Source organism: Hemicordylus capensis, chromosome 1 (assembly GCF_027244095.1).
Source record: "Hemicordylus capensis ecotype Gifberg chromosome 1, rHemCap1.1.pri, whole genome shotgun sequence".
Taxonomy (NCBI): domain Eukaryota; kingdom Metazoa; phylum Chordata; class Lepidosauria; order Squamata; family Cordylidae; genus Hemicordylus; species Hemicordylus capensis.
This window is the reverse complement of record NC_069657.1, coordinates 277109829-277134608: the sequence shown is the minus strand read 5'-3', so window position 1 is coordinate 277134608 and position 24780 is coordinate 277109829. Positions and strand designations below refer to the sequence as shown.

Below are 24780 nucleotides of genomic sequence, written 5' to 3'. Positions count from 1 at the left end.
TCACTAAGGTGTTGTTGAGATGTGCCTTGACTCTAATGCAGTTCTGATCTTCTCCTGCGAGTTAAACAACTTACCAAGTTTATCAAGTATGTACTGACCATGTTACTTGAAGGGATTTGCTGCCACTTAGAGCTGCAGAAGAGATGGCAGCATGGGCCACTCCTCAATTTGTAGCCTGAAGCAGAAAAAGCCCTGCCCCTGGCAACTGTCATCTGTTGCCCGGTTCTTTCTGAAGACCATTTTCCTTGGGGCTGATTACATCAGTTTCTTTTCTGCAGCAGCTGCTGCTGCCAAAAAAACCCCCAAACCCTTGGTATGTGGACCCCTGCCATCTCCTGGCTGCTGCTTAGAGCTTCTGTAGAGAAGAGGCAGCAGCCAGATGCTTCCATCTGTGGTCTGAAGGACAAAAGCCTTGCCCCTGCTACTGTCATCTGCTGCCAGGTTCTTTCTGGGGGTTATTTACATTGGGCCTGCTGTGTCCAATGTAAATGCAATGCTTTTAGGAACCACCAGAAACCTGATCCTCCCCCCCCCCCACACACACACACTTTCATTGTGTGGGCGCTGTGATGAGAAGCCGTGGCTTGCAAAGCAGTATACAAATCGGATAAATTCTGCTATCATTCAGTTTGTTAACATTTTGTCCTTAGAGGATAGTTGTGGCATGATTCTCAGATGTTTTAATTGGAACTAGCTTAACCTGCACAGAGCATCTGTGTGCTAGTACTTAATTGCTCCCCTCACCCCCTGCCACAGCCCCCTCACCTCAGAGATCTCTCCACCCTCACCTGAGCGGCACTCCTGCCCCTTCTCCATCCTGTTGCTTCCATCCCCCCCCCCTCATGGCTGCAGCATTGCTGGCGCCTGTTGGCCAAGCTGCAGTCCCCTAGACTTCCCCACCCAAGCCCCACTCCTGCTCCTCCTCACAGGGGCAACAGCAGCAGTGGTTGACTGGACCCTTCCTTGCTGCTGCCACCGCCATGGCCACTTGTTCCCCTCAGGCCGCTGACAGGCTCGGGCCCGTCCCTCACCCTTCCTTCTTTCTCTCATCCCCTCCCTTCTTTTTCTCTCTTTCTCTTTCTTCCACTCACTCTTCCCTTCTGTCTTTCTCCCCCCCTTTCCCCCCCTCTTTCTTTCTGTCTCCCTGAGTTAACAAATCTTGTTCATCTTGTTTCTTTATCTAATTCACACAATGGCAGCCTTCTCTTGAAGGGGATCTTCCCTCCCTCACAACCCCTCTCTTCGCAGATCCCTGCCCACTATCCTTTTAGATAGATAGATTCCTCTCCTCTACAGTCAAGAACATCTTCCAACCAGTAACAGTTGCATTCCAACTGACCTTAATCCTCACAGGCTGCTCCTCCCTATCTGCATATGGAATCCCCACTGTCCAATCACCATGGTGCTTCTGCTCTCACAGGCTCCTCCTCCCTATCTGCATATGATAGATAGACATATGCTCCCCACTGCCCAATCAGGTCCTTCTGTTTGCGAACTCTTGCGAGAGCTGCCACTCACAGGATTAACCATGGGTATGCCTTAGAGAATTATATATAGAGATGTTTCTTCTATATAGATGTCAAAATATCTCCATATGGTATGAATCCATCGTTTGCTTTGGATGTTATGTGATGACACATTCTGACTTGCTTGTGTGTGTATACACCCAGTCTGTTTGCCTTTACTGAAGGGTTCTGTGTCCTAGATTCTTAGCTGTGTAGGGGCTAACTTGATTAATACTCATTTTTGTTAACCTTGGGGCTTGGCCTCATTTGCACAACCATTTGGGCATGTGGTAGCCATGGGAAAGGTTTGACCATGAAACTTGGGCTCAACAGCCTATGTGAGTATTTGCTGCCAATTACAGGGTTCATCTTCTAGCGCACTGCTGCAGATACAAATATCTTCTATGTAATTAATTCCTGTAGAGGGGAGGGGATGCATGGGGATGTGGCAAGCTCTGCCCTCATCGCAGTCACGACCAATGGCCGGCCCAGAGGGGGCAACATGTGCAAGGGTGGGAGAGAGGAGCATGCGCCAGGAGCTGGATGGGGCGACGGGTGAGAGGGTGGCGGTCGGAGGACGGGTGGCAGGTGAAGCCCTGCCACCCCGACAAGGAGGACTGTGAGGTGGAGGGAGGCAGTAGTGGCGCCTTGAGGAGGAGGGCGAGAGGAGGATGGGCGGCGGGAGGAGGACAGACAGCGGGCAAAGCCCCGCTCCCCCAAGGAGGAGGACAACAGCTGGATGGTAGCAGTATTGGTGGGGGGGAGACAGCTGGGCCCAGCTAGAGGCGCAGATGCTCTGCGCCCAGGTCCACTAGTTAAAATATAAAGTTGGTTTTATGTGGGTCTTGTTCTTAACTGAATTTTATTAATCTTGTCTTGTTTTATCTTTTTTATTGTCTTTGTGAGTAAATACTGCTTTGGAGTACTTGCTGTGGTGTGCTAAACGCATGACAGCCTAGGCACATGACTGGCTGGCTTGCCATGCCTGAAGCAGCTGAGAGTCAATAGCAATGAGAATTCCCATAGCTACCAAGTGACCAACTATCATAATCATACAAGGACTTAATTTCCATTTTAAAAAAGAAATTCGCTAGATAACTTATGAAGCTACCTGTAGATCTTCAGAAATGCAATTATATATTTGAAATCTTTCCCCCGATTCCTTTGTACTTCTAACAAAACATTGTTTACTTAATTCATGGTCTTTTATTTGACTGAAAGAAGTATATCTCATATTTCTTTTAATTAAAAAAATCCAAGGCAGATAACGATACATTTAATGTAAAATAAATATGCAGCATTAGAAAATACAATAACAATAATCCAAATTTAAGGTCAGTTCTATCTTGTATTGGCATAACTGCCAAAATTAGATCTATTGTATCTTGGTTTTACATTTAATGAACATGAAATGCATCTGATAACTGTTACTAGCTATAGGTTTATATGCTAAGCCATGGTCATATAGTCAGCACAATTGCTACTGCTTGATATTCCAATAAGATTTTGATTTTAAACCATTTTTGTTTGTTTGTCGGTAGGAATTCACTATGCACGACACAATAGGATGCTATATAGATGTTGATAAAGGGCAAATCAAATTTTCCAAAAATGGCAAGTATTATATTATTTTTATTAAGTACTGGAAGCTGGAGGGTTATTAAATACTCAATTGAGAAGCAAGATGAGAATTTAAACTTATTGTTTTTTCTTTCAGGAAAAGATCTTGGGCTTGCATTTGAAATCCCCCAACACCTAAAGAACCAAGCAATCTTTGCAGCCTGTGTTCTAAAGGTAATATCAGGCTATTCCCAAAACACTCAAAACTTTCGTTCATCTTTCACTTTTCCACATAAAATGTACTCAGTGTAGCGCACAAACACGAGTATTAATACATTTGTTATAAAAAATAAAGCTGCATAAAAGCACTTGAAACCGTAGAAGAGATTATATCTAAAAACACAAAGTGAGGGAGCCTACTGGTTCTCCCCATAAAGGGCATTCTGTGGTATCAGCCCTAAGAAGGCCCTGGCCCAAGATGCCCACAACCATATTTCATTTGGAAACAGACTAGAGAGCAGGACTCAGTTAGGTTCATATGGGTAAAGCCAGCCCTTGAGGTAACTTTGTCTTAGGTACCCAGAATGTTGGGGGCAATATGCTAAATCATTGTAAACCGCTTAGAGAGCTTCGGCTATAGAGCAGTATATAAATGTAAGTGCTATTGCTATTAGGCTATTAGAGGCTTTCAAGGCCAATACCAGCACTTTAAGTTGAGCTTGGTAATGCTGGGTAATTGCTTCAGGTGAGTCTTCTCTGTGGCCCTGACTCTGGAACTCCCTGCCACTTGATCTCCAGGCAATTCCCTCCCTATTAAGTTTTAAACAGAAACTGAACATCTTTTTGTTTTAGCAGGCCTTCCCTGAGGTTTTGCAATTGAATTTTGGCTCCTGCATGTCCCTTAGTAACTGGTTTTTATGGCCATGCCTACTACGATTGGTTTTATTGCAGCTTTGTTGCTGTCTTGCTGTGTGATTTGTTATTGTAAGCTGCTTTGAGTTCACATTATGAAAATGGTGAGGATAGGGGTATACATCTTAAAAATTAAAATAAGGAGAAAAAAGTAGAAACCTGAAACTGCCAAAAGTAGCAAAAAAACAAACAAAAACCAAGCAAGTTCCCATAACCAGCCCTTGGAGGCATGTTCCTTTGTTGTGAAAAATGTTTTAAGGAGTAACACCTGATGTTCACAGACGTCATATACAACAAATTATTATATCTTTTTCAATTTTTCTATTGCATGTTTGTCCAGAATGCTGAATTAAAATTCAACTTTGGTGAAGAAGATTTTAAGTTTCCACCCAAAGATGGCTATGTTGCTCTTGATAAGGCTCCTGAGGGCAATGCTGTGAAATCGCAGCACGCAGGTACGTTGGGGGCACATTTCGGAGCGGGAGCCCCAGTGTCTGTATGATGCACAGTTAAAGCCTTGAAACATTGTTCTACTCCCCCCGCCCAAAAAAAAGACCACTTCCACTTACAACTCAGTACTATGGAACTTAACTTTTTCAATGCTTCTGATTTCAGGAAGTGCACAAGTGGCCCAAACAAAGAATCTGCCAAATGCACCCAAAGCCTTGATAGTGGAGCCATCCAGAGAGCTAGCAGAGCAAACTCTGAACAATGTGAAACAATTCAAAAAAAATGTTGATAACCCTAAATTAAGGTACAGTTATAGCTGTTCTCCTCACTTTCAGTCACTGTAGATCTCAATGGACTAGACCATGCCTTTGGGGGGGGGGTTATTATTCACAATGCCGTTAAGGAATTTTTTAAAAAGTAATTCTGAAAACCAATAGTTGCTTTAGCAAAGCTACCATTTCATGTTTATTTCAACACCTATACTTCTCTGGAATATCCACAGTTCCACATTGACTATAAACAGGGATGTGAATACCCTTATCTCTAATTTACCGAAAACCCCAGATGACTTCTGCTAGTTTCTTCCATGTAAAAACATGCTGTTCGTTTTCACAGCTGGTTAAGAAGACCACAGAGTACAAAATGTGATCTAGCACCCTGCTTTCTTTTAGGGAACTCCTAATTATTGGTGGTGTTGCTGCAAGAGAGCAACTTTCCGTTTTGGAACAAGGGGTAAGTTTGAATTGTTCTTGGTTATAGAAAATATTCAGTGGAGCATTGTATCTACTCCATGAAATTTATCTGTATTGTTCACATTTCTATGTACTTTTATTGTGTGATTGATTGATTGATTTCTATACCGCCCTTCCAAAAATGGCTCAGGGTGGTTTACACAGAGAAATAACAAATAAGATGGCTCCCTGTGAGCCCTATCATGTAAGGGCTCACAATCTAAAAAGAAACATAAGATAGACACCAGCAACAGTCACTGGAGACTGCTCCCATGGTGACCCTCTTGTCTGGCACCATCCTAAAGGTGGGGACAGCTCTCAGATATCCCAATGAAAAGCAGATGGAGTCAGGCCTGAAGGAAGGACATGCGGTGGCTTCTTTATCAGTACCACCCTCTACCACCCCCTCCACTATAGCACGGGTATCTCTGCTTTGGGTAGATGAGCTCCTCCAAGCTCCTCCACCAGATCTTAATTGCCAAAAGCAAACTCTCCTGAAGATATGAAAGGCACAGACTTTCATCGTTTCTCCTCACACTCCACAGCTTCCACGGTGGTAGCAAGGAGAAACCTATGGCTTAAGCACTGGCAGATAGACTCAGCCTCATGCGCAAACTTGGCAGCAGTGCCATATACTGCATTCAAACTCCTTGGTGATTGTGCCCTCAAAGAAATACTCATCAAATCCAAAGACAAAAGGAAAGCACTCCTCACAGGGACAATAGACAGCCACAAACGCCCTTCCAGCCTTTTCGTACTGCTTCCAGACCCCAGGATAGGGACCCTAGAAAATAATGACCCTTCTGGAACAACAGGCCACCTACACAGCCACGCCAAATCTTCACTACTCAACCCAAGCCCAGACAGCTATCCTGACTCACCACCCCCCTGTGTAGGAGATCGCCTCTTGGACTCTTTCCACACATGGGAGGCCATATCAGACCAGTGGGTGCTCAAAACCATATTGCACAGTTACAAAATGGAGCTGATCTCCCTACCCTCCAACCATTTTCTTCCAACCCCACCCCCACTGTCACACTTACCTGCCAAACATGCAGGTCTTCTCCAAGCAATTTGGAATCTAAATTCTGTCAACACCATAGAATAAGTATTGCTTCATCAAAGGGGCAGGGGTGTTTATTTTGTTCACCATGTCCAAAAACAATGGCTCCCCCAGGGCCTGGATGGAGACCCTGCAGTCTATTGCAGAAGCCCTACATCACTCCAACTTCATGGCCTCCCTAGACCTGACAGAGGCTACACATGCCAATTCACCCAGTGAGCTACTCACTCCTCTGCTTCAGATACGCGGGCCACCGTTCGGCCTCTACTCAACACCCAGGATATTCACAAAGATTTTGGCCCCTCTCATAGCCCACCTTCAGCTGAAGGGAATTCGAGTATTTGCCTACGGAATCTCCTGATCCAGTCTCCGTTGCATGTGAGCATGTGAGCAATGCTCTTCAGACACTTTCAGAACCCAGATTCCTGGTCAACTGGGCCAAATATCACCTACTTTCCTCCAACCAGATTCACCACCTGGGAGTGATAATAGACACCTGAGACCTCATCTATCTCCCTCTAGACCACATACAGAATGTCCTCCAGTTGATCCACCAAATATCTGCAGCTGCCACAGTGCCAATTTTTACACTGGCCAGGCTTCTGGATCTTATGGTGGTTTCTCTGGAAGCAGTGCCCTAGACATGCTTCCATCTACACACATTCCAGTGGTTTCTCCTGCCCTATCAGAACAACATAGCGTGTCAGTGACCCACCAGAGTCAAACTTCCATCCCAGCTCATTCACTCCTTTCTCTGGTGGACCCATCATCTCATCTCTTGCAGCAAGACCTTATTCGACCATCCAAGAGTGATCCTGACGATGAACACCACTCTCTCCGAATGGGGGGATCATTGCCTTCAGCATTCAGCGAAGAGAAAAATTGTCTCTTCAGGAGCAATCCCCACAGTATCAGTTGGCTGGAGCTCAAGTCCATTCGCTTCACACTCCCTGCGACAGAACCAACCAGTCTTCATTTGGACAGACAATGTCACGGCAAAAGCCCATGTGGGTCACCAGGGAGACACCAGATCCAGATCCCAACACCACAAAGCATCTTTTACTTCTGTGGGCAGAGTCTGTTAGCCTCGCTGACAGCCCACTATGTCAGTGGATCTCTCATCATGCATGCCGACTGGCTCAGCAGGAAAAAGATCCATCGGCCAAATGAAATTTCAACCCTCATATATTCAAACTCCGGCCACCCTCAGGTGGACCTATTTGCCTCGCCAGCCAGCACCAAGCTCCGCACGTTCTTCTTAAAATTTCCCTGCAAGAGTGGATGCCCTTTCTTCCCCATGGCATCTCGTTCTCTTATATGCCTTTCCTCAGGAAAGAGTCCTCAGCCCTCTACTGCACAGCATTCACTCCTCAAAGCTCAAGTGCTCCTAACGGCATCACATTGGCCTCAAAGACTGTGGTTCACAGAAATATGCATCTTGCCGTTAGGGATCCCTGATTCCTTCGGTGATCCCAGACCTTCTTCACCAAGGCCCCATCCTCCACCATGACCCAGCGTGGTTCAAGCTTGCTGCCTGGCAATTGAACAGAATATCCTGAGAAGCCATGGCTATGCACATAAAGTGCTAGACCTCCTTACATCCAGGAGAGACTCTACAAACTGTGTTTACCAGTCCACCTGGCGGGTTTTCCTCTGATGGTGCCAACATCATAAGCACTCTGGAGATTATTGTAGTTTACCCGAGCTTCTTACAAGGCAGTCTTTATAAAGGGCTGAAGGCTAACACATTCAAGTGTCAAGCAGCCTCTCTGGCAAATTTCTTATCCACATCCTTCACTCAAGGTCTACATTCTCATCCTCACCTTAAACTTTTACTCAGGGAGGCATCAAAACTTTCACCACCAACTGTGCACAGGTTTCCATCCTATGATTTACATAAAGTTCTACGTTGCTGCATAAGCTTCCATTCAAATCCCTCAAATCAACACTGCTCTGCCTACTATATTTTAAACTAGCCTTTCTAGTGGCTATCACATCGGCCAGACATTTTTCTGAATTGTGCACATTGTCTGCCTATCCCAGTTTGTTCACCTGACTTTGTCTGATTCTGGGCCCTTCTTTTCTGCCTAAATTGGCCTCCATGTTTCATTGCTCTCAGGACATAGTCTTCCCATCTTTTTGTCATAAACCAGTCCAATCCTTGAGGGAGAAACGGGCATAAACTCAACATGTGCCGCTGACTGAAGGTGTACATTTCCCACACGGCTTCCTTCCACTCCATGGATGCCTTGTTTATTTTGTTTCTCCCTTTACCTTTGAGTCAGAAGACTTCCACTACTAACATCACCAAATGGATTAAAGCCTGTATCACGCTAGCCTATGAGGTACAGAACCTACAATCACCTCTTAACCTCACAGCGCACTCTACGAGATCATTAGCAACTTCAGCAGTGTTCCCTGTTAATGCACCACTTTCAGAAATCTGCAAAGCAGCCACCTGGGCATCGCGTTTCACATTCACCCAACACTACAAGCTCGACTTCCATTGCTCTTCACAAGCAGCCTTTGGCAGACATGTCCTTCAACAGGTTCTTCTGCCCCAGTAGACACTGACGCTACCACCCAGGGTTCTTAACTGTGGCATGTCCCATGTGAGATGTCCTCATCCAGCAGCAGAGAAAGAAGCATTAGTTAATCGCTGTAAAGGCTTCTTCTTTCTGCTGGATTTGAGAACATCTCGACCCACCTGTCCGGGTGTCTGTATCTACTGGCATGTTTTTTCCCCTTTTTTCCCTTCTTTGTCTTCTTGCTGCACCTTGGACTTGGCTACTACTACAAACGGGATGGTGTTCTCCTTCCCAGGCTCTTAAAGCATTTCTTCATTTTCATAGACCCGGGTTCAAATCCCCATTCAGCCATAATACTAGCTGGGTGACTCTGGGCCAGTCACTTCTCTCTCAGCCTAACCTACTTCACAGGGTTGTTGTGAAAGAGAAACTCAAGGATGTAGTACACCGCTCTGGGCTCCTTGGAGGAAGAGCGGGAAATAAATGTAATAATAATAATAATAATAATAATAATAATAATAATAATAAATAATCCTGCCTTCTGGTGCATGTGGGAAGGATAACCCACGTGAGATGTCCTCAAATCCAGCAACAAGAAGAAGCCTTCATAGTGAATAACCAATGCTCCTTTTTGCCTCTGCCAAGGTTGGAGCAATTCCCACTTCTTTGCAGGTTCTCCATGCACCAGTCCATTCCCCAAACCCCTGCTAACTTGGCAAAGAGGCACCTTTTAACGTGGTGATTCTCTTTATTTAGCAGGGGGAGAGTAACTGCCCCTACCCACTGCCAGGACAGTACCTCCAGTGACTGTTGCTCGTGTATATCTTACGTTTCTTTTTAGATTGTGAGCCCTTTGGGGACAGGGATCCATCTTATTTATTTGTTATTTCTCTGTGTAAACCGCCCTGAGCCATTTTTGGAAGGGCGGTATAGAAATCGAATAAATAAATAAAAATAAAAATAAAATAAAATAAAATAAATAAATAAATAAATAAATAAATAATAGATGAAGTAAATACATTACTGTTTTTGTTTTATTTTAGCAAATGCAATGTATACTGTCACATTTTACAGGTAGACATTGTTGTGGGGACTCCTGGAAGACTGGACGATCTTGTGTCAACTGGAAAACTGAATTTATCTCAAGTTAGGTTCCTGGTTCTTGATGAGGCTGTAAGTGTAAATAACTTATTGTATATAGCAATATTACAAAAATCCTATTCTGTGGAGTATAGACAGGAATTTGGCCTCCATAATGCACTGAACAAGACACCAATTGCCATGATCTGTAGCTTTGATGGGACTAAGTTCATGCCAACAACCACTTGAGTCTCTGACCCCTGCTTGTCCTGGCTGGAGCCTATAGCTGGTTCTATTTTTCCAAAAAGACTGCTTGGCAAATGGTCATTTTGCAGCTTCAGAGCCACAAAGATATTTCTGGGCTTCTAAGCTCCTCCCAATCTGACCTGCATTGCAGGTATGTGATGAAGGAGGCAGTTGTGAGTGATCACAGGGCAAATTCCATCAGGCACTTTCCTTATTTTAATCTGTCAACTTCCCTTATGCCCTACCTCACCTTCACAAAGCATGTAAACCAAGGGGAGGAATTGGGGACTCAGAGAAACAGTTTAATTAGTGACAGGGAGACTTGTTTATAGAACTTCCAGGGCTATGTAATTATCCCTGTAGGATAACATGTCTGTGTAATATTTCTCTTCCCTCTACAGGACGGCCTCCTCAGCCAAGGTTATTCAGATTTCATAAACAGAATTCACTCTCAAGTTCCTCAGATAACTTCAGATGGAAAGAGGTTACAGGTAGGAGTTTGCTTACTGCTGTACCCAGCAAAATGTTGGCCACTTATGCCTCTAAGGAAACTTACAACCTGTGTACATGGTGTTCCAAGCCATGCTCCCATATTTCATACTGTGAAATACAGATGCCCACAACTTGTTTTTTCTAAAGTCAGCATGCACATGAAGTCCTACTGAAACTAATGGGATTTAGATTAGGTATGACTAACTTGTCTCATTGATTTTCAATGGTGGTTAGTCATGACTTGCCTGGATGCTGCTCTATGAGTATATCTGGGTTTTTAGACTGTTCTTTATTATTGATTGATTAAGTGCCGTCAAGTCAGTGTTGACTCTTAGCGACCACATTATTATTTATTATTATAATATTTTACTGTAACGAATAACCAACCATGCCCTGGTGAACACCCAGAAGTGCCTCCCCAAACCGCTGATGTTCATAAGCACCACTCTTTGGCAACTTTCCATAGGGCAACTAGTCCTTATAAACCAGTAGGAAAGCTGTTGGTAGAAGCTCCAGTAGAATTGGTAATGATCCTGACAAGCTAACCCATCCTACCCAGAGAGGACATGGTGTCCAGAGGCCTTTCTGGTTCCCCCTTTTCCGTCATCCCTCCACCTCAGGTTTAGCCTTTATGGATGGGAGTTAGTTCTTAATCACTTATTTGTAGGTAGGATTTTCAGTTGAACTGAATTAATAAATGGATGTCCTAGTTCTGTAGTTCAGAATTACTCCACTTTAAATGACTTACATAGACTTCTCTATGGAGAATGCTGTATGCCTCGCTGCTTAATACTGAAACTCAGTGTAACTTTCCTACAGATTGCTGCCATTTCACCAGGTATGAATTGACAGCTGGTGTTTGGCAAAAGAACAAATATCTGTCATGGGTAAAAGAAAGGCTCATCTATGAGGTGTATAGTCTGGCACGGGGGCAAAAAGGTTTTCACACAGAGAATCTTCTTTCTTGTAGCGTATACAAGCCATGACAAAACTCTTTATACTAAAGTATCTTCGGTTTTTAGGTGATTGTGTGTTCAGCAACTCTGCATTCATTTGATGTGAAGAAATTAGCCGAGAAGATTATGCACTTCCCCACTTGGGTTGACTTGAAAGGAGAAGATTCTGTCCCAGAGACTGTGCACCATGTTGTTGTCCCCGTGAACCCCAAAAATGATAAAATCTGGGAAAGACTTGGTAAAAATCACATCCGGGTAAGTAGTATGTGAACAGATTAAAAGGATGTTAATGACTCAACCTACATGAGTATTGTTAGAAATTATTGGAAGGGAGAAGCTGTTGTTTTGCATCAATGCAGAAGATATGCTCTCTTCACCCCTGTATTCATGGCCATAACATAAGAGTGTAATGTAAGTGCCTGTGAACAACGTTAAGTATTTTCTCTGGAGAGAGCATAAAAGTTTCCATATTTTTGTTGAACAGTAGTACCACATCAAACTGGGAATTCCATAGTAACTTTAACATAAAATATTGTATGTATCTGCCATGACATTTTTAGCCCAACTTGCTGCTCTTCTCTGGTTCTCAACAGCTGAGCTATTTCTTGAATTCATCCTGTTAGGTTATTTTAAATACTTTAACTTGGTTTTTGTGTTTTTCCTAATTTGCATAAAACTTGGTTTCAGTCATTTAAACCTATCTTTGTATGCACCTTTTTGTGTTCCGTTGCCAGGTTGCAAAGAGAGTTTCAAACAGAGATGACTGCATGCCTCCTGCTATGCTGCATTCTGTTGTATTAGCCCTGTTACTGAAATGAATAACTTGACACTTTAACTTTGCAGACTGATGAAGTGCATGCGAAAGACAATACAAGACCTGGAACTAATACTGCAGGTAACCAAATTTTATCGTAATTATAAAGTAGACATTTTTCGAACTAATGGATGGCATCCATTCCTGACTAATGAAGCGAGTATGTAAGCAGCCTTTGTGGGAGTGTGCAGGGAGGCCTTGTGCAGCTCCCCTGCACAAGAGGGCTGATACTTGGAGGGTTGGAAGTGCCCTGTAAGATCAGAAATACATTGCTGAGCCTCAGTGAAACCCTCCTTACATGCACACTTCATTAGGATTATCGGCCAATGACTTTAGAAACGTTATTGAAGGAGAAGCTGCAGGTAGCAATAAAGCAAAACTGCTTTTTAAATTTGGGTTCAGAAATAACTACAATATATTATTGCAGTGAAAACAGAATTTAATTGACCGCACCAACAAGGTGAAAGTTGCCCACGCAGGAAATTCTAGGTAGGATCTTGAATAGTGTGGGTGCAGTGGCTTTTGTGCAAGCGATCTTCCCCTCCCTACTTCAGCTCCCCAGAAGCTACTTGTGAGGGATCAAGAATAGTGTGGGATGTGGTGCAAGACGCTGGGGTGGAGGGTCGGGGGATGGATACCTGGAATCTGCTTGTAGAATGTCCTTCTGCCCACTTCCACCTTGTTCTGCATCCCACATGTTTCCAAGGGTCCTCTGATCCACAGCCTAGACGTTTGGGGGGCTCAGGGAGATGGGGGAGGGAGAAGCCCACTTGCATGAGAGCCACTGTATTTGAACTATCTAGGATCCAATCCAGTCTCTTGATTATCAATAATTTTGATAACAAGCCTAACATTTTTAGTTATTTTGGTAGAAGTTCTCCAGATCAAGTCTTTTGTACTTGTCTGTCAGAATAAACTGCTCTCATTCTTAAATATATACAACCTGTTTAATATACTGTTTTTAAATAAATGATAACCTTGTTCTCTAGAAATGTGGTCAGAAGCTATTAAGATTTTAAAGGGAGAATATGCCATTCGTGCCATCAAGGAACACAAGATGGATCAGGCGATTATCTTCTGTAGAACTAAAATAGATTGTGATAACATGGAGCAATACTTCATGCAGCAAGGAGGAGGTAGTAACTTCATACTTGTCTTAATTTTGTTCATGTGTCAATGATCGCATTTGGATATTTCCCCAGTTGTAGATGTCATACTGCTTGGGCTATCTGCAGATGTTGCCTTTTCAAACAGCTGGCAGAGGTGGGTTTGCCCCAAGACCGCTAGAATGAAGAGGAGACAATTGTATGGCATTAACTGAAGCTCACAATGTTATTAGGAACTAAAAGGAGCTAGAGCAAAGCAGTCAGTGGCGAGTTACTCTACTACACCCACCCAACCCAATGTGGTTGCCTACCTTTCAAGATAAGAGCTGAGAGACACACTACCTTACCTTGGATGACTACACCCTGGTATCTTTGCCAGCCAAAACTTGCTGCAAAATATTCAGTCTCTTAGATAAATGTTGGTGGGGATGCAAGGAGGGGTAGTGTGAAAATGCACAAATGCCTATTTGATTGATTTAAGTGCCGTCAAGTTGGTGTCGACTCTTAGCGACTACATAGATAGATTCTCTCCAGGATTATCTGTTTTCAACTTGGCCTTTACGGTCTTTCAGTGGTATATTCATTACAAATGCCTATATACTTTATTTGCTCATATTTTTAGAAGGCCTGGAGACTAATAACTCACTGGTAAAGTGCCATTGTGGTTATCAAGATTAGGCCTGTGCACCACCAGGCCTAATGATATGAAAAAATAAAAATCAGGGAAGCCAAAAGGGCCTCTCCAACCTATCAGTATTGGGTCAGCATTGACCCAGTATTTTACCAGTCCTTTTGGAAGTTAGCTTAGAGAGAGAGTCTCTCCAGGCCAGCTGCAGACCTGGACTTTGAGCACTACACCCCTGAAACTGGAGAGCACTGGGCCCTTGGATGTTTCCTGTGGGGATACCTTGGCCCCAACCCCCAAAATGAGGCTGCAGTGCAAGTCCAGAGTCTCTCCAAACTGCTGGACTGGTTTTGTTCTGATATTACTATTGGAAGTAGAAGGATTATTCAGAATTCTGACTAGCATGGTGTAGTGGTTAGAGTGCTAGACTAGGACTGGGAAGACCCGAGTTCAAATCCCCATTCAACCATGATACTTGCTGGGTGACTCTGGGCCAGACATTTCTCTCTCAGCCTAACCTACTTCACAGGGTTGTTGTGAGGAGAAACTTTAGTATGTAGCTAGGTGGCCAGATTTGGTTTTTAAAAAGCCAAATTCTGGCTTGCAGCCCATTTGACCCACGAGTATACCCCTTAGGTTCTGGCAACTCGGGTATGTAGTTCACCGCTCTGGCCTCCTTGGAGAAAGAGCGGTATATAAAAAAATGATTTAAAAAAAAACAAAACAAGACTCTTGTGGCTCCCTGCTATCATATAAGAGATCATTCCTATAATACCAGATAGTGGGCATATCCATCTCATATTCCTATTGGAGCAATACAGTTGCACAGCAGTAATCAATATCTCCCTTACAAAACTCATGTCAAGTATTTGTGAGCTTAGCTTTTGAGCTGTATAGGTTGAGCAGTGTAATTCAGTGCATTGTTACTCAGAAGTTATTTACACTATACTGAGTGGTGCTTACTCCCAATTAGGTTTGCCTAGGATTGTAGTCTTAGGATTTCAGAATTTGGTCATTATCCAATGAGAATCCTCATAGCCTTGTTTTTGTGTTGTGTTGCTCTGTTTTGGTTTTTGAAGGCCCAGATAAGAAAGGGCATCAGTTTTCGTGTGTCTGCTTGCATGGTGATAGAAAACCTCATGAAAGAAAACAGAATTTGGAGCGTTTTAAGGTAATTTCTAGAATAAATGTACTGTTTTAACTGATGAGACTAAGGGCATACTTGTCCATCAGGAAAGAGAGGATGAAAATGTCCTCCTAACTAGGTGGTAGCTTCCCCCCCCCCCCCCATTATAAATTGTAGGAAATGTAAGAACTTGGTCTCTCAAGATTGCTCCTGAATTGAAGTGTTTAGTAATATGCAGTTTTTAAAAGGGGGGGGGATGAAAAAGCAAGGGATTAGCTGAAAATCCTTGAATCAGTTAAGAGGCACTAGTAATCACATAATTCCCCACCCACCTCCTTTTATTATTCTAGGTTGCTTTCTTTTTATTTTCCTTCCAAATCAGGATTTTCAAAAGAAGCTGTTAGGATTTCTCTTGGTAAAGCCATGGAATGACTTTGGGCCAGATTGATAAACCCTTCTGTACTGACGTTAACTACCCCTCAGTAGCCAGCATGTCCAAAAGCTAGATTCTATAGCTTCTCCACCAAGCAGCCAAGCCTTGTCAAACTCCATGTCAGGACTGTTGCAACTCATCCCTCATTCCTTCCAAGCTAGCCATGGTCTAAATGCAGCTGCTGCAGATGGTTGAAGATCCTCGGGCTAAGTTGGGGCAAAGGGATGAGAGGGAGGTAGTGTTAGCATCAGGGTTTGTGGCCAAGTCATTCATTTGATTGAGCCTCTTTGATAGTGTTTTTTATTTAACTTGGTATGGCTATATGAAGAATAACTTAAAACACGTGTGTATTCATCTAATTAATTTCTCTGTTTAGAAAGGAGATGTCAGATTCCTGATCTGCACTGATGTAGCTGCTAGAGGAATTGATATAAGTGGTGTTCCTTATGGTATTTATTATTTATTTATTTAAAATATTTCTATACTGCCCAAAACTTATGTCTGTTATGGTAAGAACTAGAATTAGTTGATAGCACATCTAGAAACATTTAATCCACAATTTTAATTTTACTTTAAAAACAAAAGATTAAAGGCACAATTCAGCCAAAAATAAGTATCGTGCCATACATTTCAGTGGTGGTCACTGCTGCTTTTGATGAATAGGAGGAGAATTCCAGGATCTGAGAGTTAACATCTATGAACCATCCTGGCAGAGCTCTAGAGATACATCCCCACCACACTTGACACCTATTCTGTCATGCTTTTTGTTTTTTGTTTTTAAATAAAATGTTTCAGTTGTCTATTTTTTTATTTCAGTTGTATTTTTAAATAATTTTATGTATGCTGCCTAGATAGATATAAAAAGGTGGTTTACAATTTGATAAATAAAATAAGCTTGCTCTCCTTTTATAGTTATGGTTTTTCTTTTTATTTGTTGTGTGAGCCTGTTGAGAAAAAGATATTACACTGCTCTGAGCCCTTGGAATATGAATGGAATAAATAAATTACTGTTCTAAAGTCAACATGACTTAAAAATTCTTGTTTTTGGCTGAACCATGCCATGTAGGTAAATGGTGATAAGGAGGTCAAAACAAGAAAAGTAACTAGTGAGAAATATTGATGTTGCTATTGGTTACTATAGACATGAGTTTTACATCACTTGTAATTTAACACTTGGAAATAGTGGGTTGTAACCTAAGTTTTATTTGCACAAATTGAAGTCACTTTTGCTTGCACAAGAGGAGGAGGCTACAGTTTTCACTTATCCTCCCCTTCCTTTCCAGTCACCAAACCACAACCTTCATTATCTGGAGGGTCCTCCAAATCTCATTGGACTTCATGGGCATAAGGGGCTGCTGTGAGGAGAAGGGGGCAGGAAAGTTCCCTTGTGGGAACTTCTGCTCACATTAGGATTATTATACATATATTGAGCATAAAAGGCTTTTAATACACTGATTATCTATCTGTTTCCCCCGCCACGCCCCCAGTTATCAATGTCACACTTCCTGATGAAAAACAGAACTACGTTCATCGGATTGGCAGAGTGGGAAGAGCTGAACGGTATGTTTGGAACCTTTTCCCTAGTCCTGCATGATGAACTTGTGGTTTTTGTTTTTGAATTTGGCACATTTGCAATTAACTAAAATGTATGTGTTTCAGAATGGGTCTGGCTATTTCCCTTGTGGCAACAGACAAAGAAAAGGTAACCTCTGTTTCTGTGTAACAAGAATATATAACAGAACAAGTTCCCATTTTCTGATAACTGTTTTGCTTTAAGAAGCATCTCTTTTGATTTATATGTGTTAGTTTAATATCTTATTTTATCTGATTCCCCAAAGTGATTTACATCTTGATGAGAGAAAAACATTTAAAACAATAATTAAGAGCTTTAAAAAGTTTTCTTTATTAATGTGGAATTACAGTGGGTATAGGAAAGAATCACCTCCTTTGATAGACCTTAAATTCCGGTTCCCTTACATCACACACACACACACCCCCGATGTCAATATTTTGTTGAACCACCTTTTGCTTTAATAACAGCCTTGAGTCTGTTGGGATACTTCTCTATCAACCTTGCACATCTAGACGGAGCAATATTTGCCCACTCCTCCATACAGAACTGTTCAAGTTCGGTCACATTGGATGGTAGGTGTTGGTGGACTGCTATCCTCCCTGGATCCGGTCGGCCCTCCAAACTGGATGGAAGAGCAAGGAGGAAACTGGTAAGAGAGGTTACCAAGAGGCCAATGGCCACTCTGAAGGAGTTAAAGGACTTCATGGCAAAGAGTGGTTGTTCTGTGCATGTGACAACAATTTCACGAGCGCTCCACAGATGTGGCTTGTTCGGGAGGGTCGCAAGGAGAAAGCCACTTTTCAAGAAAGGCCACATTAAAGCTTGTTTGAGCTTTGCCAGAAGGCACCTTGAAGATTCTGATGCCAAATGGAAAAAGGTCTTATGGTCAGATGAGACCAGGATTGAACTATTTGGCCTCAACACCAAACAGTACACCTGGCGTAAATCCAACGCAGCTCACCATCCACAACACACCATACCTACAGTGAAGCATGGAGGTGGCAGCATCCTGTTGTGGGGGTGTTTCTCTGCCTCAGGGACTGGGGCTCTCGTTAGGGAAGAAGGAAAAATGGATGGGGCAAAATACCGTCAGATTCTGGAAGAAAACCTGCTACCCTCTGCCAGACAGTTGAGGATGGGCAGAAGATTCACCTTTCAACATGACAACGATCCGAAGCACACAGCAAAATTGACCACACAGTGGCTGAAGGAGAAAAAAGTGAACGTCCTCATGTGGCCCAGTCAGAGCCCAGACCGAAATCCCATAGAAAATCTGTGGAGAGATTTGAAGATAGCAGTCCACCAACACCTACCATCCAATATTAAAGCAAAAGGTGGTTCAACAAAATATTGACATTGGGGGGGGTGATCCTTTTTCAATCTCAGTAATTCTTGTTTTTTATTTCTGACACTTTTTCTGGACTGTAATTGTGATGTTTTTCAGTTGGTTGTTACAGGTTGCATTGGATAAGTACAGCTGGTGAAGGGAATTTTCTTTGTGTTTTCATTTCAGGATGTAAGGGAACCAGAATTTAAGGTCTATCAAAGGGGGTGATTCTTTCCTATACCCACTGTATTTCAGTATGTCAAACTGTGTATTGCAACAATAGTATTCGTTTTTAAAGGGACATTTAATAATGCTTAGACACTTGTTGGCTTTGTCTCATAGTCTTCAAACTTTTTCCTAGGTTTGGTATCATTCATGTCCCAGTCGTGGGAAAAGTTGTTATAATACAAGGTTAAAAGATGAGGGTGGCTGCACCATTTGGTACAATGAAATGCAGGTAACCTTTTTTCCTACTATTCCAAAAGTATACTTATAGCTGTGCCTTTTGAAAATTGTACAGATATGGTATTTAGAAGCTCAGGAATACAAAGTAGAGACTAAATCTTCAAACCACAGTCATTAAAAATCAGTAGAAACATTGATGTAGTTTTTAGGGATGTGCACAAATCGAATTTTTGAATTTGATTGGAGTTCGAATCAAGTCAGCCTGATTTGATTTGAGCTCAAATCTGCTGGCCTCAAATCTGGATTGATTCAGTTAGACTTCAGATCAATTCGGGCAAATCTTTAAGGGCTGGGGCCACCAAAATGGTTTGGGTGGCAGGGTAACATGGGTACTGCCTACCGCTCAACCCTCAAAGCAGTAGGTGATTTTTTTAAAGGACTTTTTTTGTTTTTCCTCTGTTTGGCAATATTAGTGTTAAACTAGCTGAACCCGCACAGAGCATCTGTTTGGTAGTTCACTTCCTTTTGGGGGTTAGTTGGGAGAATTTGTTTGGCTGGTCCTCCCACAGCTCTCTCACTCGCTCTGTCCCCCCCACAACAGCTCTCTTGCTCGCTCTGCCCCCCCACACCGCCTCGCTCGCTCGCGCTCTCTCTCCCCCCACCGTGCCTCGCTCGCTCGCGCTCTCTCTCCCCCCACCGTGCCTCGCTCGCTCGCGCTCTCTCTCCCCCCACCGTGCCTCGCTCGCTCGCGCTCTCTCTCCCCCCACCGTGCCTCGCTCGCTCGCGCTCTCTCTCCCCCCACCGTGCCTCGCTCGCTCGCGCTCTCTCTCCCCCCACCGTGCCTCGCTCGCTCGCGCTCTCTCTCCCCCCACCGTGCCTCGCTCGCTCGCGCTCTCTCTCCCCCCACCGTGCCTCGCTCGCTCGCGCTCTCCCCCCGCGCCTCGCTCGCTCGCGCTCTCCCCCCGCGCCTCGCTCGCTCGCTCGCTCTCTCTCCCCGCGCCTCTCCCCCGCGCGCTCTCTCCCCCGCTCCTCTCTCCCCCGCGCCTCTCTCGCTCGCGCGCTCTCTCCCCCGCGCCTCTCTCGCTCGCGCGCTCTCTCCCCCGCGCCTCTCTCGCCCCCCGCGCCTCTCTCGCCCCCCGCGCGCTCTCTCTCGCTCGCGCACTCTCGCCCCCACGCGCTCTCTCGCTCGCGCTCTTTCGCTCCTCGCGCGCTCTCTCCCCCTGCGCGCTCGTACACTCTCGCCCCAGTGCGCTCTCTCGCTCTCGCCTGCGCTCTCTCGCCCCCTGTGCCTCTCTCGCCCCTGCGCGCTCTCACCCCCCCGTGCCTCTCTCGCCCCCCGTGCCTCTCTCGCCCCCGTGCCTCTCTCGCCCCCGTGCCTCTCTCGCCCCCCGCGCTGTCTCTCCCCACCACACCTCTCTCTCTCGCGCTGTCTCTCCCCACCACGCCTCTCTCTCTCGCGCTGTCTCTCCCCCTGCCGCGCCTCTCTCGCTCGCTCTCTCTCTCCCCCCTCGCCTCGCTCGCGCGCTCTCTCTCCCCCGCCTCTCTCGCTCGCTCGTGCGCTCTCTCCCCCGCGCCTCTCTCTCCCCCGCGCCTCTCTCGCCCCCCGCGCGCTCTCTCCCCCGCGCGCTCTCTCGCCCCCCGTGCACTCTCTCGCCCCCGCGCACTCTCGCTCGCGCACTCTCGCCCCCGCGCGCTCTCTCGCTCGCGCACTCTCGCCCCCACGCGCTCTCTCGCTCGCGCTCTTTCGCTCCTCGCGCGCTCTCTCCCCCTGCACGCTCGTACACTCTCGCCCCCCGCGCGCTCTCTCGCTCGCGCGCTCTCGCTCTCGCCTGCGCTCTCTCGCCCCCTGTGCCTCTCTCGCCCCTGCGCGCTCTCGCCCCCCGTGCCTCTCTCGCCCCCGTGCCTCTCTCGCCCCCCGCGCTGTCTCTCCCCCCCCGCACCTCTCTCGCTCGCGCTGTCTCTCCCCACCACACCTCTCTCTCTCGCGCTGTCTCTCCCCCTGCCGCGCCTCTCTCGCTCGCACTGTCTCTCCCCCCCACCTGCCTCTCTCGCTCGCTAGAGTCTGCAGCCACCACCAGGCCCGCCAGCGTGGGCCGGCCAATTCTCCTTCTCCTGGGTGTGCCAGCCAATCAGGCGCCTCCGCAGCCCAGCCAATCAGCTGGGCTGCCAGGACGCATTTTCGCCAGGCACACCTAGGAGAAATATAGATAGATAGATAGATAGATAGATTCCTGGGTTTTTTAATTTATGTATGTATTATTTCTGCCATAGGGAATAATCATTCAGGATAATCAGGATTCGAACCGGCCCATAATTCCCCACAGGTAGCACCTAGGGGAGACCAAAATGGGTTTGATGGTAGGGCACCATGGATGCTAACTACCACCCAACCCCCAAATGGGTGAATTTTTAGGAATTTTAATGTTTGGTGGATTCTCGGTTTGTAATAATTTCATGGGGACAGTATTTTTTTCTATAAAGGAAGTCCTTACAAATAGAGAATCTACAATATATAAAAATTCACCCCTTTGCCTGATTCTTTTGGAATTGGGTGGTAGTTGGCACCCATGGGAGCCCTACCACCCAACCCGTTCTGGTGTCCCTAGGCACACTACCTGTGGGGAATTATGAGCCACTTTGAATCCCCATTATTCCCTATGGCAGAAATGATTACAAAAATGTTTATTTATTCAAAAAACAGAACAAAATGGAGGCTTGAATTGCCAAATCAATTTGACCTTGATTCTGGTCAATGCCCTCAAGGGTGATCCGATTCAAGGTTGAATCACTCAAATCAACCAGATTTGAATCAAATCTATTCAACCATGAATTGATTCACATATGCCTCGTAGTTTTCTTGGGACTTGGATCACATCAAGAGTCTTTCTGTTTCACTGTGAACCATCCCTAGTGTTGGTAGATGGTGTTTCAAGTACTTTTCCCTGCCATAGCAAACAATGGGAGAGCCTAGTTTTCCCTGTTTTTAGCAAAGAATAGATCCTCAAGCTAATTTCTGCAGGGTACCTGACTTGTTGAAAATGGTGCTCTATAATTCACAGTGAAAGCTATTTTAGCAAGAAATGTGCAAAATTTAAAGTATTTCAAATGTATCGGTGAACAATTCTTGTATACTTTAAGCCAGGAGTGCCCAACTCGCAGCTTGTCAGCTGAATCTGGCTCCGAAGCCTATTATCTGGTCCTTGAAAGTCAGCCAAATACCCAAATTGCAATGGTACATAGAAAGCTAAATAAGATGTATTGGATATACATACTTGTCTCTATTATGCAAATGCCTGAGCATTGTGCTCCATAACTATGAAGCCCTTATACTGAACGGTTTTGTTTCATTTTTTAAATTAAGAAATACTGTACTTTCAAGAATCCTGTCTTAGCAGAGTGCTTAGGTGTGAATTTGTTTTTTGTTTCGTCTTCTCTTAGCTGCTGGGAGAGATAGAAGAGCACTTGAACTGTACCATTTCCCAGGTTGAGTCAGACATTAAAGTCCCAGTGGATGATTTTGATGGCAAGGTCACCTATGGGCAAAGGAGAGCTGCTGGCGGTAAGCAGAGGACTAGTAGAAAGGCCTAACCTACATTTTTGCACTAGGAAATTGAATTTTCTGGTTCCTTTTTAGTATTTGATTAAATGGTCCTTCTCTGAAATGAGTGTTGTTACAATTATCAGTATACTAATAGATAACATTTTTCCTAAAATTCTTCTTAATACACATTTCAAGATCAGTTCTTTTAGATCTGTTCCCCCTAGCTGTGTAAATTTGCACTCTTAAAAAGTGTCTGGTAAGACATTCCTTGTGAGACGTTGTAACGTGGAAGAAAAAATCACTTTGATTTGGGGATAAAATAATACAAACATCAAGGTACCCAAAGCACTAAAAATCAGTTTGGGATATCTTGCACGTGTGCATGTGCTTTATCAGAGGAAACGAAAACATAACTGGGATCAGGGCACTCAGATTGCTTCAGGAAACTGAAAATGGGGACCCATCTTTCATGATCCTTACTATGTGATCAAACAGCGTCTCAGATGCGGATTTGTAGGCACTTGTACAAAATTTATTTCTGTACTGGTCCTTGAAAAGAAAAGTCCTTTGTGTTGGATATGATCAGTGGCACGTGACTGCCATATAGACAACTATTGGATGCTCTGTATTTTTAAATTTTATGTCGACCGCCTAGAGATTTGCATGCAAGGCGGTATACAAATGTGAGGAATAAATAAACAAACTAGATACCTAGTGAAGGAGCAACATTACTTTGAAGCTGTAGATTTCCAAAAGCGACTTGATAGTATGAGTGCTTACCACTTCAAAAGCCTTAGAGAACATAATGTAAACCTAAAGTAGATATCTAGATTATGGAGGAGCAAGGGTGGTTTTTTTTAGCAGCTGTTAAGGATGGTAGGAATAACTAATATTCTGAGCCATCAGTGCAGAAGAGAAGCATAATTTAGATTGTGGTTCTTTTGGCAGGTGGATCCTATAAAGGCCATGTAGATATGTTGGCACCTACAGTACAAGAATTGGCTGCCCTTGAAAAGGAGGCTCAGACATCTTTCTTGCATCTTGGCTACCTTCCTAACCAGCTGTTCAGAACATTTTGATTGTGCCTGCAGCAAGATTTGAGTTTAAAAGCCTCTCTGCTGAAAATGCTAAAATTCATTTACTGTCTTGGAGCAGTACCGTAGTAGTTTATTTAGTTAAGCACACAAGTCTTGCATGTTGAGTTAGTCTTTTCGAAAAATGTAAACCCTAATAAATTAGCTATTAGGATTGACCTAAATAAAAAGAACTACTCAAAACTACGTTTGTGTTTGTTTATATTTTCCTAACGGAAGAAGACTAATGAGTGTGGGTGGGTGCATGTCCTCTAATAACTTTTGCATTTATCGTCCAAATTCAGAGCACATGGGAGTGGGTCCTAGGGGGCCCTGATGGGGGCATTTTTATTTTTATTTTTTGCTGATCCACCATGTTTCAAGATGGCAGCCACTAAAATTATGAGCAGCACAAACCCAAATTCACAGCACATGAGAGGGGGTCCTAGGTAAAAGTCACCACTTCAGGGGTGGCTTCACATGACCACCAGTGAGCCTGTAACATGTCAGTAAAATGTCAACAGCTGAGAGAGCGTGCTCCTGACGGGTGTGACATTCTATTCCTGCACTCTCTGCATATCGAACAGAGTGCAGTAACTGAACTTGGGCAGGTTCAGACATCACATACACTCTTGGTTGCTCACATTGTACTGACATGTTCCCCACTTACAGACTCCCCAGCGGTCATGTGAAACCGCCCTAAAGGAAGCAGAAAATATGCTCCTTTGTTCTACATGGAGCTACTTGTTTTCCTTCTTGCCTTAGAGCTCATTGATGTATAGTCGTTCTGTGAACCTGTAAATTATAAAAGCTAGTTGTAATCCTATTACTTGGTGGGGGGTGGTGGTGGTGAGGAGATTGTAAACTTGCTTACATCTCAAAGCTTACCATCACAAAAATGAAAATACTTTGAGTTAAATAAATTCCTTGATGTTAAATGTCGCTTCTTTGCTTTAAAATGCCGCTCAGAGGATTTCACTTAAGTATCTTTGCATGTTCAAGTTGAGCCCTGGTATGTCAAAAATTGAATCCCAGTGCATGTGCAAAGTGAACTAAATTGGAAATAGCTCTCTGTTAACATAAGATAGAGAACCACAGCCCCAATAAATTTGGTAAATTAAGTTTGTATCCCTAATGAATTATTATTGCTTTAAACTGTGTTTTCTATATGGAGGAAATTTATAATATAAAGGAGCATTCTAACTCCCACTTATAGTTTGTGAGAACTAGACCC

The 24780-nt window shown here is 44.2% G+C and overlaps 1 protein-coding gene across 1 annotated transcript in view; it reads left to right on the top strand.

The window, feature by feature from the left end:
- The window catches only part of DDX1 (DEAD-box helicase 1), a 37902-nt gene extending 14149 nt beyond the window's left edge, over positions 1-23753 (top strand). Inside the window, exons 10-26 of the mRNA XM_053285453.1 lie at positions 3047-3119; positions 3223-3299; positions 4318-4432; positions 4593-4731; positions 5099-5159; positions 9824-9922; positions 10477-10566; positions 11590-11778; positions 12367-12418; positions 13327-13473; positions 15148-15239; positions 16004-16076; positions 17115-17187; positions 17287-17329; positions 18889-18984; positions 22371-22491; positions 23422-23753. Coding sequence (XP_053141428.1) covers positions 3047-3119; positions 3223-3299; positions 4318-4432; positions 4593-4731; positions 5099-5159; positions 9824-9922; positions 10477-10566; positions 11590-11778; positions 12367-12418; positions 13327-13473; positions 15148-15239; positions 16004-16076; positions 17115-17187; positions 17287-17329; positions 18889-18984; positions 22371-22491; positions 23422-23552 — 1671 coding nt within the window. The 3' untranslated portion in view covers positions 23553-23753. The remainder of the gene's footprint in view (positions 1-3046; positions 3120-3222; positions 3300-4317; positions 4433-4592; positions 4732-5098; positions 5160-9823; positions 9923-10476; positions 10567-11589; positions 11779-12366; positions 12419-13326; positions 13474-15147; positions 15240-16003; positions 16077-17114; positions 17188-17286; positions 17330-18888; positions 18985-22370; positions 22492-23421) is intronic.
- The last annotated feature ends 1027 nt before the right edge of the window (positions 23754-24780 follow it).